General features: G+C 46.0%; 1 protein-coding gene across 1 annotated transcript in view; it reads right to left on the bottom strand.

Moving 5' to 3' along the window:
* The window catches only part of PPP1R1C (protein phosphatase 1 regulatory inhibitor subunit 1C), a 63518-nt gene that overhangs the window by 32682 nt on the left and 11938 nt on the right, over positions 1-18898 (bottom strand). Inside the window, 1 exon segment of the mRNA XM_009945608.2 lies at positions 498-535. Coding sequence (XP_009943910.2) covers positions 498-535 — 38 coding nt within the window.

The following is an 18898-nucleotide window of genomic DNA, read 5'->3' as shown; positions in this document are numbered from 1 at the left end:
GGGAGCTGCAGGAGCTATGCAAGGGGAGGTTAGAAAACAAGATCAGAGGAGCCAACTTTTAACTCTTCTGCAAACAACATCAGTGCACTGCTTGCTGTGGGCTTGGCAAATAATGTGAAGAGGAGAAAGGAGTTTGCAATGCTTTTGCAGACCAGCAGTGATCTACAGAGCCAGAGCAATGCTGGCTGAGGTGACCTGGCAGGCTTGCCTTGGGCCAGATTGGCTATGATTTGCCAGGGCATGGCAGCAAGGCAGAGGGGAAACTTGCCTTTCCCATCCCCTGCTACAGGAAGAAGGGAGAGCCAGCAGAGCTGAGATGCAACACAGCTTTACGCAGCCCTGGTTTGAAAGTGATGGGACTTAGGAGGTTGTTACTGAAGATGGTGTGACAATGTAAATAAAACATTAACTAGAATGAATCGGTGCTTTTCAAACGGGTTTAACAACACACCTATTTTAACAAGAAGTACGTTTTAAAAAAAACACATTTCACTTACCTCTGCCTGCGAGATGTTCGTTCTCTTCTCATCTTTTTCTGGAGGAGGAAAAGATATGGAAAGAGATACATTAGTACAAAAGTATTTCTCAGTGCTAACACTTGCGACTCTGCCCTGAACCCTACAGCACTATTGTAAATAGGAAATTACCCTTTTGATTTACAGTTTTTCTTCCTCTTTTCTGTGTCACAGAATACCGGAGGCCCTGTGATTAGCAATTAGACATAAGCACTATGTCTAAAGCATGTAACTTCGTTTTTTGTCTGTGAATTAACAGCAAGCAACAGAGTGCCTTCAGCGGTAGGTCCTTTGGCCAGGCTCACAGGAGGGCTCTGTGCTCACCAGTGTCCATCGGGATACGTGGCTGCTCTGCCCAGGGACTGCGTTTTCTTCTACGGGCAGAAAAGGCTGGGTTGCTGAATGCTGCACAGCAACCTCACAAAGGGCTCTTCTGGATTCAAATAATAAGAACCTCACCTCAGTTAAATTATTAATATACCAATACTGGTACTGAAGAACACCAAACAGTAATATGTAAAATTAGCAAAGTAAAGCTTGAGAAAGACTAATCTTTCGTCTTAAAATTTTCATTACATTACTGGACTGCAGTTTTTCGTGGAACTGCTTACTTTGGTTGTCTTAATATGCTTTGGACTACAAACATGTCAGAACTCATGTCTGAACATGAGTTCATGTCAGTATTAGAGATTTCTAATGAAAATAAGCATCTCTGAGAACCATTCTGAACAACTAGTAAAATTGTATGACGCAGAGACAGGTATTTTCCTAACCATTGCACTTAACCAGTTTTCACGAGATTTAATTATTTTTCTATTGCCGTCTTGATGTGATTAATGGCCAGAAAGTGTCTGTCTTCTGATGATGATTTCCCAAATATTTGATGAAGATCGTGTAGGATCTTTGATGCATAGTAGTTTGGAGATCTAAAATAAAATGCCATTAAAAACAGACACATCAATCTCTCACTGTACCAACACCCTTTCTAAAATTTTCCACTTGCACATATCACCGTACAGTTTCCACTGAGGTGTGGCAGATCTGTAAATGTAGGTCTGAGGGAAGAATTAGGTCTAGGCAATATCACTTCATCTAATTTATTCTCTAGATATTGGCTGCTTGTGTCTGAGGACGAGCCAGCCCAGGAGCACAGATTGCATTTTCTGTTGTATTCTTTACCACTGTATTTGTGCATCTCTCATTCATTAATTGACTTACTGGATTTTTTCAATGTATCTATTTCCCAGTACCTTTATATGAAAGACATTCAAATGACTTACACTCAAGGTTAAAAACTGTAGCTGAAAACAGTACTGATAACTGAAGCATGGTCCCACAGATACAGAATTAGACAGGACAATCAGGAGGCCAGTTCCTGCCATTGATATTTTTCTGAACTTTGGTAAGGTGACTAATCTCTTCCTTGACTTCCCTACCTGTAAATAAGTATAGCAGTGCCTATTTAACTACAGCAGTGTCGATTCACCTTTGTACAGCACTCTGGGGTATGAAGTTAGGCTAGCTAAATTGGTGATTATTTATGTGTTTGTAATTGTTATGATTAGTTGTATACCAAACAGACATGGACTTCAACGATTCAACACCGGAGGTTTTTTTAGCTTCAGATCCTGGATTTAGTTTGGAGGCTGGAATATTAATAAATCAAGAACTTTCAGCAGAGAACAATGAAAAGTAAGTTATGTCTCATTCCTTGCTAAAACTCCAAACTTGCCCAGGTAAAAAATATGTTTTGTGTCCTGGGTTTGGCCAAGACAGGGTTAATTTTCACCGGACTCCAGGAAGGGGCACAGCCGGGGGGTGGGGGCTGACCCCACCTGGCCAAACAGAGCCGGTGTTCCATACATACCATGTGACCTCACGCTGGGTTCGGGGAGGGGGGGGGGGGGGGGGACGACTCTCTCGCGGCTCAGGAGCGCATGGCGCCGGTCCTGTCCGGGAGAGAGGGTCTGTTGTGCGAGTTTGTGTCATGTTTTCTCCTTATCTGTACCGTTGTTGTTACTGTTCCATTTGTGTGCTGTTCTGTTAAGCTGCCCTTATCCCGACCCACCAGTTTCTGCCTGTTTATTTCCGTTCTCCTTCGCACGCCGGCGGGGGGAGGGGCGGCCGCGTGGCGCTTTTGTTGCCGGCTGCAGCCGAAACCAAAACAATAGTTTGGCGCCAAGGTGTGAGGCGGGGATAAAGGCAGGGCTGAGCAGCGGGTGTTAAAACTGCTTTCTTACATTTTGTTAAATTTTGTTATACACATTTTTCTGTGTTAAAATAGTCGCCGGTAAAAATGTGTCTGTCTTTCATCAGATGGTTGTGGTTTTTGAATCCGTACTTGCTGTACTTGTTCCCTGTGGTGTTATTCATCGTCACGGGGAAAAGGATAAGGATGATGATTTTACTGTACTGTACGATATCGACTTATGACATGATAACGTCAATGTGCATGAAATTAGGCTTGTATTTGCATGCGGCACTGCGGTCATTTCCATACCTCAGACCCTATGTCTTGGAATTTGTTAATAATCGAACCCAGCCTGTGGGGAAAACCGAAGGGGATACCTTCCCCCACTATTTCGCTCCCCCTCTCTCCTTCAGGCTGGTCCTAACTGCTTTTGAGAATTTCGAGTACCCCTGGGATGCTCAGGGCACCACTCTCCTTTTGTTCTGCCTCCTGAATGGGTTGCAGGTTTTGTTTAGGGTTAAGCAAGTCGTTAAGAACATCGTGCAGAGACCTGCCCCGGGGCCGGATAGCTGTGAGTGGCTGGGTGTGTGGGACAGCATGGGCAGATGTCTAGAGCAGTGGGCACCTGCGGTGTGTTTTAAACTCACCCCTGAACAAATACAGAATCCGGCCAAACTAGTAAAATATCTGCAAAAAGTGTGCTGCCACCCTGGGAACTCCAGAGAGACACAGATCACCGCAACGTGCTGGGGTCTGGCCCACGCCTACCGAGCCCTGTTCAACACTGTTCAGTGCCCTAAAGGGGAAGGGGGGAGAAACGAAGCGGCAGGCACTGCAACTGGCGCTGCCCCCCCAGCCGGCCCTGCAGCCCCTCCAGCCCAGCAGGCAGTCACAGCCTCCCCGACTGGCACCACGGCTGCTGCTGCCACTGCTGCAGGGTCTGCCTCGGTTTCCCCAGCGCGCACAGCAGCTGCTCCAGCCCCAGCTCGGGCTGCAGGCATCGCGGCTGAGCCCAATGACCAACCTGTGCCGGTAGCAGTCGCCCCCGTAAAACTAAAGAAAGACACAAAGAGAGCAGATCGCTCCGGGAGGGATGACGATGAGCCAGGGTCATTGCGGGAGACAGAGACAGAGATCATCACCCGGTCCCTGTCCCTGGGCGAGCTGCGAGACATGCGGAAAGATTTCAGGCGCCACCCAGGCGAGCACATTGCCACCTGGCTGCTGCGGTGCTGGAATAACGGGGCCAGCAGCTTGGAATTAGAGGGCAAGGAAGCCAAGCAGCTGGGATCCCTGGCGAGGGATGGGGGCATTGACAAGGCCATTGGGAAGAAGGAACAAGTCCTCAGCCTCTGGAGGAGACTTCTGTCAGGCGTGAGGGAGAGGTACCCCTTCAGTGACGATTTTGTATGCTGTCCTGGCAAGTGGACCAATATGGAAAGGGGTATCCAGTACTTGAGGGAATTAGCTGTGCGGGAGCTGGTTTATAATGAACCAGATGATGACCAGTTACCCACAGACCCAGATGAAGTCCAGTGCACAGCATCCATGTGGAGAAAGTTTGTGTGGAGCACACCCTCCTCATATGCCACCTCACTGGCAGTTGTAAAGTGGAAGGGTAAGGAGGCACCAACAGTGGATGAGGTGGCTGTCAGACTCCGGCAATATGAGGAAAGTCTCTCTTCCTCCCTTGTCTCAGCTGTGGAGAAACTGGCCCGGGAGGTGCGGCAAATCAAAGAGAATATGTCCTACTCCCCACCTGTACGGGCCAGTGTCTCAGCTATTAGGGGCAAGCGTTTCTCTGCTCAGGAGAGGGAATACAGAGGCTATACACCACGGGGCACCCTGTGGTTTTACCTGCGTGACCACGGAGAGGACATGAGGAAGTGGGATGGAAAACCCACCTCAAGTCTAGAGGCACGAGTGCGTGAGTTGGGAGGTAAAACAATCACCAAAGGGGATTCTCTTAGGAAAAATGCTGCTCCAGTTTCCAGAAGCCAGCTCTCCAGACAAGGTAGACAGTTTGACCTTGATTCCGATCCTCTGGAGGGGACCTCCAAGTCATTCTTACAGTAAGTGAGCAGCAAATTCTCTGACGAGGATTAGAGGGACCCTGCCTCCAGCCAGGTGGAGGAAAGGGACAACCGGGTTTATTGGACGGTGTGGATTCGGTGGCCTGGCACGTCAGAGCCACAAGAGTATAAAGCTCTAGTGGACACTGGTGCACAGTGTACTTTAATGCCATCAGAGTTCAAAGGGTCAGCATTTCGGGATTGACAGGGGGGTCCCAGGAGCTGAGTGTATTGGAGGCTGAAGTGAGCCTCACTGGGCAGGAGTGGCAGAAGCACCCCATTGTAACTGGCCCCAAGGCTCCGTGCATCCTTGGGATAGACTATCTTAGGAGAGGCTATTTCAAGGACCCAAAGGGGTATCGGTGGGCTTTTGGCATAGCTGCTGTGGAAACGGAAGAAATTAAACAGCTTTCCAATTTGCCTGGTCTCTCGGAGGATCCTTCCGTTGTGGGGTTGCTGAGGGTTGAAGAACAACAGGTACCCATCGCGACCACAACGGTGCACCGGCGACAGTATCGTACCAACTGAGACTCCCTTCTCCCCATTCATCAGCTGATCCGTCAACTGGAGAGTCAAGGAGTGATCAGCAAAACTCGCTCACCCTTTAATAGTCCCATATGGCCAGTGAGAAAATCTACTGGAGAGTGGAGACTGACAATAGACTACCGTGGCCTGAATGAAGTCACACCACCACTGAGTGCTGCCGTGCCAGACATGCTAGAACTTCAATATCAGCTGGAGTCAAAGGCAGCCAAGTGGTATGCGACAATTGACATCGCTAATGCATTCTTCTCCATCCCTTTGGCAGCAGAGTGCAGGCCACAGTTTGCTTTCACCTGGAGGGGCATCCAGTACACCTGGAATCGACTGCCCCAGGGGTGGAAACACAGTCCCACCATTTGCCATGGACTAATCCAGACTGCACTGGAAAAGGGTGAAGCTCCAGAACATCTGCAGTACATCGACGACATCATTATATGGGGCGACACAGCGGAGGAGGTTTTCGAGAAAGGGGAGAAAATAGTTCAGATCCTTCTGAAAGCCGGTTTCGCCATTAAGCGAAGTAAAGTCAAGGGACCTGCTCAAGAGATCCAGTTTTTGGGAATAAAACGGCAGGATGGGCGCCGTCAAATCCCAATGGATGTCATCAACAAAATAGCAGCTATGTCTCCACCAACCAGCAAAAAGGAAGCACAGGCCTTCCTGGATGTTGTGGGTTTTTGGAGGATTCACATCCCAAATTACAGCCAGATTGTAAGTCCTCTGTACCACGTGACCCGGAAGAAGAATGATTTTGAATGGGGCCCTGAGCAATGACAGGCATTTGAACAAATTAAACAGGAGATAGTTCATGCCGTAGCCCTTGGTCCAGTCCGGTCAGGGCAAGATGTTAAAAACGTGCTCTACACCGCAGCCGGGGAGAATGGCCCAACCTGGAGTCTCTGGCAGAAAGCACCAGGGGAGACTCGAGGTCGACCCCTGGGGTTCTGGAGCCCGGGATACAAAGGATCCGAGGCCCGCTATACTCCCACTGAAAAAGAGATTCTGGCAGCATATGAAGGCGTTCGAGCTGCTTCAGAAGTGGTCGGCACTGAAGCACAGCTCCTCCTAGCACCAAGATTGCCGGTCCTGGGCTGGATGTTCAAAGAGAGGGTCCCCTCTATGCATCATGCCACCGATGCTACGTGGAGTAAGTGGGTTGCTCTGATCACCCAGCGTGCCCGAATGGGAAACCCCAGTCACCCAGGAATTCTGGAGGTAATCATGGACTGGCCAGAAGGCAAAGATTTCAGAGCATCACCAGAGGAGGAGGTGACACGTGCTGAAGAGGCCCCACTGTATAACCAGCTGCCAGAAGATAAGAAACAGTATGCCCTGTTCACAGACGGGTCCTGTCGCATTGTGGGGAAGCAGCGGAGGTGGAAGGCTGCTGTATGGAGCCCTACACGACAAGTCGCGGAAACTGCTGAGGGAGAAGGTGAGTCCAGCCAGTTTGCAGAGGTGAAAGCCATCCAGCTGGCTTTAGACATCGCCAGTCGAGAGAAGTGGCCAGTGCTCTATCTTTACACTGACTCTTGGAGGGTGGCCAATGCCTTGTGGGGGTGGCTGCAGCAATGGAAGAAGAACAACTGGCAGCGCAGAGGCAAACCTATCTGGGCTGCCCCATTGTGGCAAGATATTGCTGCCCGTCTGGAGCAGTTGGTTGTAAAAGTCCGTCACGTGGACGCCCACGTCCCTAAGAGTCAGGCCACTGAAGAACATCAAAACAGCCACCAGGTAGATCAGGCTGCTAAGATTGAAGTGGCTCAGGTGGATCTGGACTGGCAACATAAGGGTGAACTCTTTATAGCTCAGTGGGCCCGTGACACCTTGGGCCACCAAGGAAGAGACGCGACATACCGATGGGCTCGTGACCGAGGGGTGGACTTGACCATGGATACTATTGCACAGGTTATCCATGAATGTGAAACATGCGCTGCAATCAAGCAAGCCAAGCGGGTAAAGCCTCAGTGGTATGGAGGACGATGGCTAAAATATGAATATGGGGAGGCTTGGCAGATTGACTACATCACACTGCCACAAACCCGCCAAGGCAAACGCTATGTACTCACAATGGTGGAGGCCACCACCGGATGGCTGGAAACCTACCCTGTGCCCCATGCCACCACCCGGAATACCATCCTGGGTCTGGAAAAACAAGTCCTGTGGCGACATGGCACTCCCGAAAGAATCGAGTCGGACAACGGGACTCACTTTCGCAACAGCCTCATAGACACCTGGGCCAAAGAACACAGTATTGAGTGGGTGTATCACATCCCCTACCATGCACCAGCCTCGGGAAAGATCGAACGTTACAATGGGCTGCTAAAAACCACTTCGAGGGCAATGGGGGGTGGGACTTTCAAAAACTGGGATACCCATTTAGCAAAGGCCACCTGGTTGGTCAACACCAGAGGGTCCACCAACAGGGCTGGTCCTGCCCAGTCAAAACCTCAGCGCCCAGTAGAAGGGGATAAAGTTCCTGTAGTGCACATGCGGAACATGTTAGGGAAGACAGTTTGGGTTAGTCCTGCCTCGGGCAAAGGCAAGCCCGTCCGCGGGATTGCTTTTGCTCAAGGACCTGGGTGTACCTGGTGGGTAATGCGGAAGGATGGGGAAGTCCGATGTGTACCTCATGGGGATTTAATTTTGGGCGAGAATAGTCCATAAATAAATTGTACAAAGTTAGTTGTTAAATAACCCTGTCACTGTCTGTTATCACTGTTATAATTGTTATATTTTGTACCAGTAGTAGCATAGTAAGAATTGTCCAGATTAAAGAAGGATGAACTTTTTCGATGAAAACCTAGCAGAGCACAGCGATGATGGAACTGGACCTGGTTTTCAACAACTGGCACCCAGCAACTTCATCAAGATCAACATCTCCTGCAGACTGTGGGCACAGGCCGCACCAGATACATCAGCTGTGAGCTCTGGATGCAGCAAGTGACCGCCCATCACCACACATCACCTCTCCTGCCATGGAAGACCATTATGACAGATGGAGCCTGAAGTCATGGATTAAATGAACTCAACGGACACTTTAGAGTGATGATCCATAGAATAAGGGAATGATATCTGGAGACAGGAGAAGTGGTGGTGATCAACTGGACAATGGGGGACCTGGGCATGACGTAGATGGTATGGAATAAGGGGTGGATAATGTCCTGGGTTTGGCCAGAACAGGGTTAATTTTCACCGGAATCCAGGAAGAGGCACAGCCGGGGGGTGGGGGCTGACCCCACCTGGCCAAACAGAGCCCGGTATTCCATACCATGTGACATCACGCTGGGTTCCGGTGGGGGGGGGAGGGGGTGGCACGGCGGGAGGGGACTCGCGGCTTGGGGGGGACGTGGCGCCGGTGCTGTCTGGGTCCTGCGGTTCGTGGTTGTGTTTTCTCCTTATTTGTATCGTTGTTGTTCCTGTTTTCCCTCTGTTTGCTGTTCTGTTAAACTGCCCTTATCCCGACCCACCAGTTTCTGCCTCTTTCTTTTCATTCTCCTCCGCACGCCGGCGGGGGGAGGGGCGGCCGCGTGGCGCTTTTGTTGCCGGCGGCAGCCGAAACCAAAACAGCCCTGTAGAAGGAGATAAAGTCCCTGTAGTGCACATGCGGAACATGTTAGGGAAGACAGTTTGGGTTAGTCCTGCCTCGGGCAAAAGCAAGCCCATCCGTGGGATTGCTTTTGCTCAAGGACCTGGGTGTACCTGGTGGGTAATGCGGAAGGATGGGGAAGTCCGATGTGTACCTCATGGGGATTTGATTTTGGGCGAGAATAGTCTATAAATAAATTGTATAAAGTTAATTGTTAAATAACCCTGTCACTGTCTGTTATCACTGTTATAATTATTATGTGTTGTACCAGTAGCAGCATAGTAAGAATCATTCAGATTAAAGAAGGATGGACTTTTCTGATGAAAACCTAGCAGAGCACAGCGATGATGGAACTGGACCTGGTTTTCAACAACTGGCACCCAGCAACTTCATCGAGATCGACGTCTCCAACCTGCAGACTGTGGACACAGGCCACACCAGATACATCAGCTGTGAGCTCCGGATGCAGCAAGTGACCGCCCATCACCACACATCACCTCTCCTGCCACGGAAGACCATTACGACAGATGGAGCCCGAAGTCATGGATTAAATGAACTCAACAGACACTCTAGAGTGATGATTCATAGACTAAGGGAATGATATCTGGAGACAGGAGAAGTGGTGGTGATCAACCGGACAATGGGGGACCTGGGCATGACGTAGATGGTATGGAATAAGGGGTGGATAATGTCCTGGGTTTGGCCAGGACAGGGTTAATTTTCACCAGACTCCAGGAAGGGGCACAGCCAGGGGATGGGGGCTGACCCCACCTGGCCAAACAGAGCCCGGTATTCCATACCATGTGCCGTCACGGGGCGGGGGAGGTGCGGCGCGGCGGGGACTCTCTCGCGGCTCGGGAGCGCGCGGCGCCGGTCCTGTTCGGGAGAGAGGGTCTGTTGTGCGAGTTTGTGTCGTGTTTTCTCCTTATCTGTACCGTTGTTGTTACTGTTCCATTTGTGTGCTCTTCTGTTAAACTGCCCTTATCCTGACCCACCGGTTTCTGCCTGTTTATTTCCGTTCTCCTCTGCACGCCGGCGGGGGGAGGGGCGGCCGCGTGGCGCTTTTGTTGCCGGCCGCAGCCGAAACCAAAACATTTTGTAAACCCAAGCTGAGGCTTGCATAAGGAACAAAAACTGCAATTAGCAACCTTGTTGAGTTTCAGGTCTTGTTCCTAAGGATGTGCAAAACTCTAACCCTTTGGGCTTGCACATTTAATATTCTTAGTGGGGTGACATTAAACCTGTCGGAACTGGAAAGTTTCCAGCTTTTCCTTTCAGCCAGCAGCCCTCAAATCACAGGCAACTTTGGGAACAAGAGTGGGTCCTGTATGGAGTCAGAGAAATCATTCATATCCACTGGGCAAATAGTGCCAATGAAGAGCATCAGACAACGTGGAAATTTCAGAATGACTTACAAAATCGCACAAACAAACAGTTTCTCAAATCCAGTAAACAGAGATCAGAAATGAACCTGAAGGAGCACAAGAGACAAGCTTGAGGCAGCAGACATGAAGTCTTTGAAGTGAGTTGTCAGATGAAGGGAAAGGTAGAGCTGGTTGGAGATGCAGTTTGGTCAATGGTATATTTTGGCATGCGTTTATTTTTGAGACAGAGAAACCATTGGATGCTTTTTTTTTACAGGCATTTTGATGGATAGACTCAATGGAGTGTATAGATTTCTAAGGAAAGGTGACAAGGAATGGGAATGAGGGAAGCTGAGATCCCCGAGTGCCATAGACTGAGGCAGAGAGTAGAAAATAAAAAACCCTCTTTCTGCAAGAGGAGGAAAAGATGAAACGCAAGAGGGACACAGACAGAAGATACAAGTGCTTGTGTGCAGCTGAATGAGAGACAGGATTAGTGGGGTTGTGGAAGAAGTGTAAGGGGGAATTTAGTGGTGACATAGAGCAGAGCTGGAGTGCAGTGTGGGTTGAGCTCAGTCAGAAGCCCTCTGCTTGGGGAAATACTAAGAACCGTCTTGGTCTAACTGAAGGGTTACATGAATAATTGTGTGAACATTCCTCCTTGCACCAATAGCGTTTTTCTAGTGTAACTTATAATGATTTGAAAGCCGTCTAAATAAATTAATGAAAGAAAGTGTGTTCTTATAACAGTCTTACTAAGAAAGTGTCCTTGTGAGAATCAATGCGTGTAGGAACAGATGCTCTCACTACAACATGTCAGTTCTGGTGTCAAGTAATCCCACGCAGAAAATCTGTGTGACAACAGAATTTATGTGGAGATTGGAAGGTACCAGGTAAGAAAGAACACCATCAGTTAGCTACTGCAAATCAGACATACCCACCCGCGAAAGTCAAACAAGCCACGCATTTCCAACCCTTCAAATCCATTGACAATTATAAGCTGAATTTCCTTACTGAACTCTTTGAGCATAAATTCCTCTTGAGAGGGATCAGGAAACAATCAGAAACTAAATCACAAATATCGGACTGTGATACCACTTGATTCACAGGAGAGAATGAAATCCCTGGTTTGTCAGCATCCTGTAGTTCCCATTGACTGCTGTGCAGTCATGGTTCTACTCACCAAAAAATCAAAGTTATACAGAATGAGAAACTTCCTTATCATGTTTATTATGACTAGGCAATTATATCACAGAGAATGTGAATTCAAGCGATCAGCTGTTTCTCTCTTATATGAAACAAAACCCAAGCTCTCAGTAGTTAATTTCTCCATACAGGTTTGTTCTCTTTTTTTAGGGTAGGGAGGGAAGATGACTTTAATTATGTTCCATTTTCCTCCCTCACAGACCATAACGTTGCTCACAGAACACAGTACAGCTGTCTTACATTCCAAATCTCAATGTATGGCTTTATTTCCAGTTTAACTTATTCTTGGCCACTCTAATTAGCTAACAGGATTCTAATTACTCAAGTAATTCCTTGACAGTTTTTGTGTTTTTGTTTTAAAGTGGTATAATAGAAATCATATGAAGAGCTGAGAACAGATTGGTACATACCTGAATTACTGGAAAGTGGAGGTACATAAAAATAAGATAGGATCTTTTTTTAGAGGTTTTTTACACCTGTGCTGAGGGAGAATCAGTTGAGGACTTTCCCCTGTGCTGAGTGAATAATGTCTGAGGCTAGCGTGACCCTTACCTCATGCAGACTGGAGTAACAACAGGCAACATGAACAGGGTTTCAGGCTTTAGCCAGTGTCCTCAGGAAAAGAAATGGTCCATGTTCATCAACGAAAGGCTCAGTCTAAAGGATATTTCCATCAGTCCAGATATGTGCACAGACTTTAGGAAGTGAATCCTTCATTCTTTAAGGAGAGACACTTCTGAAAGTCCATCTACCTGCACAGAGCCCTTTTCAGCATTATGGCTCTAAGCTTTAGTCTTTATCCAGGGAAAAATCTCACCCCAGTCGCAGGGAAACCTGCGAGATTTGACCCGGCTATATTTCTGAAATATGGAGGAGGAAGCACGAAAGGATTTGTCTCCCACACGTTCCTGTTAGCATAACTCTTCTGAATGTTTCTTAGCACAGCTGCTGGGCCAAGCTGATGTAAGAAGCTGAGCTACCCCAAACCTGCCATTACTTGAGGTCAGAAACGAACTGAGTGGAAGGAGACTGGATACAGACAGGGTGATGGCAGCCTAATGCTGCTGATCGCTTTTCCTGTGAATCTCCACTGTTGTGAAAAGGCCATGACCATGCTGGGGGAAGCCGCCTTGTTGCTTTAGAGCAAGATCAAAATGCATCTGCCTCTCTTCTCCCACTGGATATTGTTAATGCACTTGGAGCAGCTATGCAAGGGTAAGAGGTGACCTACTTTAAAAGACTTGGCCTCTGACATCACCCGTGGGCTCTGCAGTAGAGTCATCCAGCAAAGGCTTATCTCATCCAGCCTAAGTACCCTGCTTGCTTTCCCCTTGGCAAGAGCAAATAAAAGCCTTTTCTGTAGGGTTTCAGTCAGGCACTGGAGGAACAGAACAGGTCAGAGAGGCTGGCTTTTACACAAAAAAACCTCATTAAGAGACTGGTATAATTGTTGAAGAAAGCTTCATGTAGGGAGTTTGGAATTTTCCTTGAGAAAACAAAGCTGAGAAGTTTCAGATAAAAATCACAGGGGGCTGATAGGGCTTTGGATTTGGTTAGTTTTTGTCATCATGTCTAATTTTTCCCTTAAAAATAATAAACACAATAGTCTTTTGCTCAGAGAGTGGGAATAGCCCATGAGACACATGCCCATAGCAGGTTTTATTTAAAGAATGATTTAAACAAGAATGGGCTGAATCTGGAAGAAATTAGCCTGAAGAGAGGCTTTAGGGACACAATGTCATGGTCAGTCTGGAGCCTTGTTATAGTCCTGCCCCCACCCCTGTATGAACAGTGCCACCGGAGACAGCAAAGTAGATGGACAGAAGCACGGATCCAGCCTTTCACATGCAGACTTTTGTGCAGACACCCCAAGCTAGAGGCAGAAATCAGATGATGCTACTGCTGTGAAACTGTTCAGCCTGTTTCATTTCAATTCATTAGTTTTGATGAAATGTCTCCATGGCCAGTGTCCATGAGCAAAGCTTTCTTTCAAAAAACTTGGAATTAATGAACCTATTGCTGACTTCTAATCAATATGATCAATGATGACATATGATCAATGATGACATACAGTCAGAAAAAGAAACTAATTTTCCTGGCTCTGGCTCCACTTAGCTATCTCCTGTGATGAAGAGGAGAGTGGGTCTCTCCTGCTGTGGGGTCGGGGGATCCTTGCGTGCTTGGGCAGTGAGAGGCAGAGTTCTGCTCCCAGCCTTGCTGCGGGCTAATTGTGCATCAAGGCAGATCCCCTGTTTCAAATCCTTACATTTAAATGTAGAACCCCCACAATTTTAGGAACTAAGAAACGGATCATTTTCCAAATAATTCTTCATTCTCCTGCCACTTAGTGGCAGGCAAGCCTGAAATTTCCTGAAAATTTGGTTTTAGTCATTTCACATTTCAATTTCTTCATCAGTAAAATAAGGATATTTTAAAATCCACCAGCTTTCCTCACTGGTGTTCGGCCACCACCATTTGTATTTGTCATTGGTATTTGTAAAACAAGCTCATGGAAATCTAATTCAGGAATTGACTGGCATAATGCCCTTTTGTTTTTTCTGCTACCAAAGCTATTTTGTTCTTTCTGCTTCCTCCAGAAGACAAAGAAAGATCAAAATATATTTCATGCTTTGCTTTTGCTGGAGTTCTAACTACACACTTCCAGATCAGCTTGCATCTCATCGCTTTTTGCTAAACTACCGAGGTTAGAAATGGTAGAAAGTCCAAAAAGGCGAACATAATGAATGCTTAAGTAGTTAATTGACTTTTGCTTGCTGACTTTTATTTGCCTGTATCTATCAAGGAAAACTTGACTACAGGTATAAATGTAATTACATTTAATTACAAAAATATATCCTGGTAAGCCCTCCTGGCGTGCGTATATGTTTCTAAAAATCTTCACATTGCAAAAGCACCTCATTAAACTCCAGTATCCCAGCTGCTGCAGTAAAAGCAGCCAGAGGGTCTGCTCCCCTCCTCAGTCAAGTACTGACAAGAGAGTGCATTCGTTGCGGTTCTGCTGCATCTCACACACTAATCGGCATCTAAATTACTGCCTGGCCCTTTAGGGAACACTAATAACAAGGTTTGTATAGGAAATATTAATAAAAACATAGCAGAGAGAGGAATTTGCTGTATACACAAGCATTTGCAAGCTTATTCTATCAGGTGTTTGCAGTCAAGGTACATTGTATGAGAAAGGTCCCACGTTACCCTGACAGCACCATCACCAAGAGACCTCTTATCACTCTGGCTCGGGGGAGATAGTGGGGCAGCTTTTCCCAACTAGCTCCTGACTGTAACCAGCCCTCTGTAGTTCACCAGAATGCCACAGGCCAGATGAATCAGCTGTTTGGACATTTAAAATTTTCTTTCCAGGTAAATTAGCCCATTTATATTTACATAGCTTTGTATTTCCCACCTTCAATATTCAAGTATCCATTACTAGTACTGAGACTAGTGGTGACAATCTCCTTTGTTATACCAAATCCTTCCGAATGGTTCTCAAAGTCAACCTTTAACTGAAAAGAACACTCATTCTTTTCCTATCAGCACACACAACAACATCTAATCCAAACAGCATCTATATCTCTGAACATCATACAGACAGTATCCAAGGAAACACTTTCAACTGCACGGCCATAAGAATTTGAAATAAAACCACTTTTCGTAAATTACACAGATCAAAATTTCTTTAAAACATACATTCTGAGACTGTAATCTGGTTTGGAAGAAACAGGAGACATTACAAACCTCATATATGAATCTAAATATATTTGTTTATATCACATGAATCTCAGAAGGGAGTTTTAGTGCCTGATTCACCACCTTGTTATTCCAGTTTCATGCCAGACTCAAGGAAATCAGTCTAGTTTCACTGGCATTAAACTCGAATATAACAGTGAGGAATCAGGTCTGCAGCCTTACCACAGAACAGTCATGAATTATTACAACAAGCACAAAAAATCATCGGTCTCTTAAGCATTTTGTTTTCAACTTTTCATTCTCCCTCCCTACTACACCTGTTAAATATAAAACAAATTCTAAATAAGTCCCATAGATCAAATAGAGCTGCTTAAAATATGTATTAGAGGAGAATCCAAATTTAGTTCTTTACTTTCTGTCTTCTTATTGATAGGACTCAATTGTTCTGTCTGCTGCCTTGGAGTTAAACTGCTGCCTGACTCTGTGGTCTTCCAGCTGCTGCCTGCTCTATAAGGCTCTTTCTGACACCATCCTGGCTTTGAATGGCAGAACACAGAACAGGCTTCATGGAATAACCTGCCATGAAAAAAATCCTTCCGTGCAGAAGTTTCTGTTCCCTGTAGCACAAGACCCCCTGTCCTGTAGCCCTGCTCCATGTGAGGGTCAGGTGAGCAAGGGGCATGGAGCAGCCCTTCCTGACACAAAGTCCCTCATCCATCATACAGGGACAATCACAGACTTGGCAGGTCTTCCCAGAGAAAGTAATCAACCCAGGGAGAAATACTCTTGAAATAAATCTTCTGTTTGGATAAGGGTGACACAAACAATGCTGGGCTTGAAGTTGCTTTCTTCTAGTTGCTTTCTAAGCAGCACAAACTCCTCTTTGCTGAAGGAAATAGAGATGGCTTTTAAAAAACAACTGACTCAGAGGAACTAGGAGGAGGTAAGTAAAAGACTTTTTTTTGTTTTGATCCCTCAGATGAGACATTTACTGGGCCCAATATAAACCTCTTACTAGATTGCCAGGAATGATTCCGAGATAAACTTTTGGTATAATGTGCAGCTGACCAGTGTGGACTCGGCATCAGAGCTGGGAGAAACCTCTGGACAGACCACAGGGTGTCACTGTGGGCAGAAGCTCCCGGTCAGGGCCAACCTCTGTGGTGCTTCAGCGCTCCCTCAAACTAACTCGTTCCAAAAGGCTACCATTAGTTAACAGCAAAGTACGTCTTTCCATTTCCAGCACAACAAAGTTGGGCCTAAGGAGAAGTCTGTGCTGCCTGCTACGCTCTGACCCTCCCTCTGCGAAGTGGCGTTCCGGGTTGCTGAGTGGGGCTCCAGGCAAAATGAGTCCAGCACAGGAGCTCAACACAAGTGGAGGGCTGCTCCGTGCAAATACTGTGGCAAATCTACCATCTGCATCAGCAAAACTAATTGGGCAAAACAGAATTTTTGGAGGAAGTGAGAGACAGAAAATCGTTTTACCGCTGACTTTGTCAGGCCATAAGAAACCGGAAGTTTTGTCATTGACTTAAAAGTCAAGAAATTATCCTAGATATATAGCATGAGTTCAATAAAAAAAAAACCGAAAGAGAAGAAAGGCAAACTGCTTTCTCATTTAACGAACTAGTTCTAGAGTCAGTGCAGCTGGGAAAGAACTTCAGCCGTACATAGACTGGCTACTTAGAACTCTTATGCATTATCTAGACTAAGTAATGATGATCACATTAATATTCATTGCATCTTTGAAAATCCAGGTTAATTCATTCAGCTAAGTAAAAATAAGTGAGAAAAACTAAAGAAAATTGCTGTGATAGGTGACATGAAATTTAAAATGCTTGGCCTATCGGGAAGGTTGATGGTAAACTCCAGTCTCAAAATGTGCAAAATAAGACTTAAAAGATACATCATGATATACACAACTTTTTTTTATGCACATTTATTTAGGATGATCCAAATTTCTCTTTTAGATTGAAATATACGTAAGGAAAATTTCTTTATTCTTGAAGCAAATAAAAGTAAACCAGGGTGACACTGATTTTCTGGCGTAAGCTGGAAGGGGAACCTGACAGCCAGCATTCCTGGGTGCCCCAGGTGGTGCTGGAGGGCCAAACTGAGCTACAAGAAGACCTTGGAAAAGGAGACTTTCACAGAGTTATGGAACAAGGCAAAGGACAAGGACTGGAAAACAGACCTAAAGCACAATGTTGTGTCTCGAAGTTTGTCCAACTGTGCAGAAGAGCTCACCTCATTGTATGGTTACATTGACATAGGGGCTATTCTGACACAAAAGTAGACGTCGATAAAGATTACATCTCTGCTGCATGGAGTGAGGGTAGTTTCCACACTCACAGCATGACCTCATCTGGCCTGAAACCTGACAGTGAACGAAAAGACTCACACGAATGAAATAGGAGGGGAGTGGAGCTAAAGATGGCTTTTGAGAGGTTAGAGGAGGGCCAGAGCCATTGAGCGTCTGCCAGCAAATCCTCAGAGAAACAGGTTCAAAGAGCAGAAACGTGCCTCTGAAATGAATATGCCCAAGCAAAACATACTGCCAGACTACTAAATATTTGCAGATAGTGGCTACTGTTTTACCAAATGTTAACAAAGCACATACATACACAAAAACTGCCCAAATAGCTTGCAATTACTTTGTCCATTGATGCAAACAGTCGTAACAATGTATTCCTTGGTGAAAAGACTTAACATGTTCATTAAGTATTTTCAAAATCTAGAAGGAAGCTAAGTACCTTGAGAGGACAGTTCGCCAGAGTTGTGAATGCAACAGCTAATATTAGTAATGTGTTACTTTCCAGCTGCTTGCTTGCTTTATGTCCAGTCTATGTTCAAAAGACATATTGAGGAGGCTGAAGATCTAAATACAACTGAGGCAAAGATCATGAAGAAAAATCCATGGTTACCAGAAATACAAGACTAGCTGACACCCTGATATGCATTTAAAGCATTTCCTAATAGCTTCATTTGCAGGAATCAATTGTGATGGAACTTGGCTCAGAATTGACCCACCGATCACAATCTTTGTATTGGAGCTACAGCTGCATCATTGTGAGCAGTTCCGCTCTCATTTGTGAGCTGCAGGAGTATTCTGAGCTCTAAAATAAAAACCAGCAGCAGCAGCCAAAACTAAAAACGCCAAACATTTCTTAGCGTGCTATAGCTCATAAAGCCATTAAAAATATACCATCGCTGAACACTTGTGCACTGTACGTTCTGGAAACTGACATTTGCCAAGGGAGCAGAAAACAAACACAAAACAATAAAAGTCTTCCTTAGCCAGTGATTATTATTGCTGCCCTTGCAATTTCCTTCCCTTTGGAATACCTCAAGGATTTCAGTAAGAATGTGTTGTAAAGCTAGTCCTACCCAACTGCTCACGGCTTGCTTGCGGTCAGAATGCATGTGCATAAAGCTCCTCACATACATGTATCATCCTACGCATGAAAAAAGTGAGCTACTACTAACAGTATTTCTTTAGGTTTATGACCATTTTTACAAAAAGAAGATGCAAATATCAGTTTTGCAAATTCATTTTTCAGTTTTCTAAGCTTTCAAAGAGTCAGCAAAACAAGGTTCCTTAATCTCATTCTCACAGTCAGCATGACTAGGTGGGATGGAAAAGCCCGGGCAATCACTGTTAAGTCAAAGTCAGCTGTAATTTCCAAAGGCATTTTTCAGAATTCCTACTAACC

Source organism: Opisthocomus hoazin, chromosome 9, assembly GCF_030867145.1.
Source record: "Opisthocomus hoazin isolate bOpiHoa1 chromosome 9, bOpiHoa1.hap1, whole genome shotgun sequence".
In the NCBI taxonomy this organism is placed as follows: domain Eukaryota; kingdom Metazoa; phylum Chordata; class Aves; order Opisthocomiformes; family Opisthocomidae; genus Opisthocomus; species Opisthocomus hoazin.
This window is presented reverse-complemented; position numbering and strand designations above follow the sequence as displayed.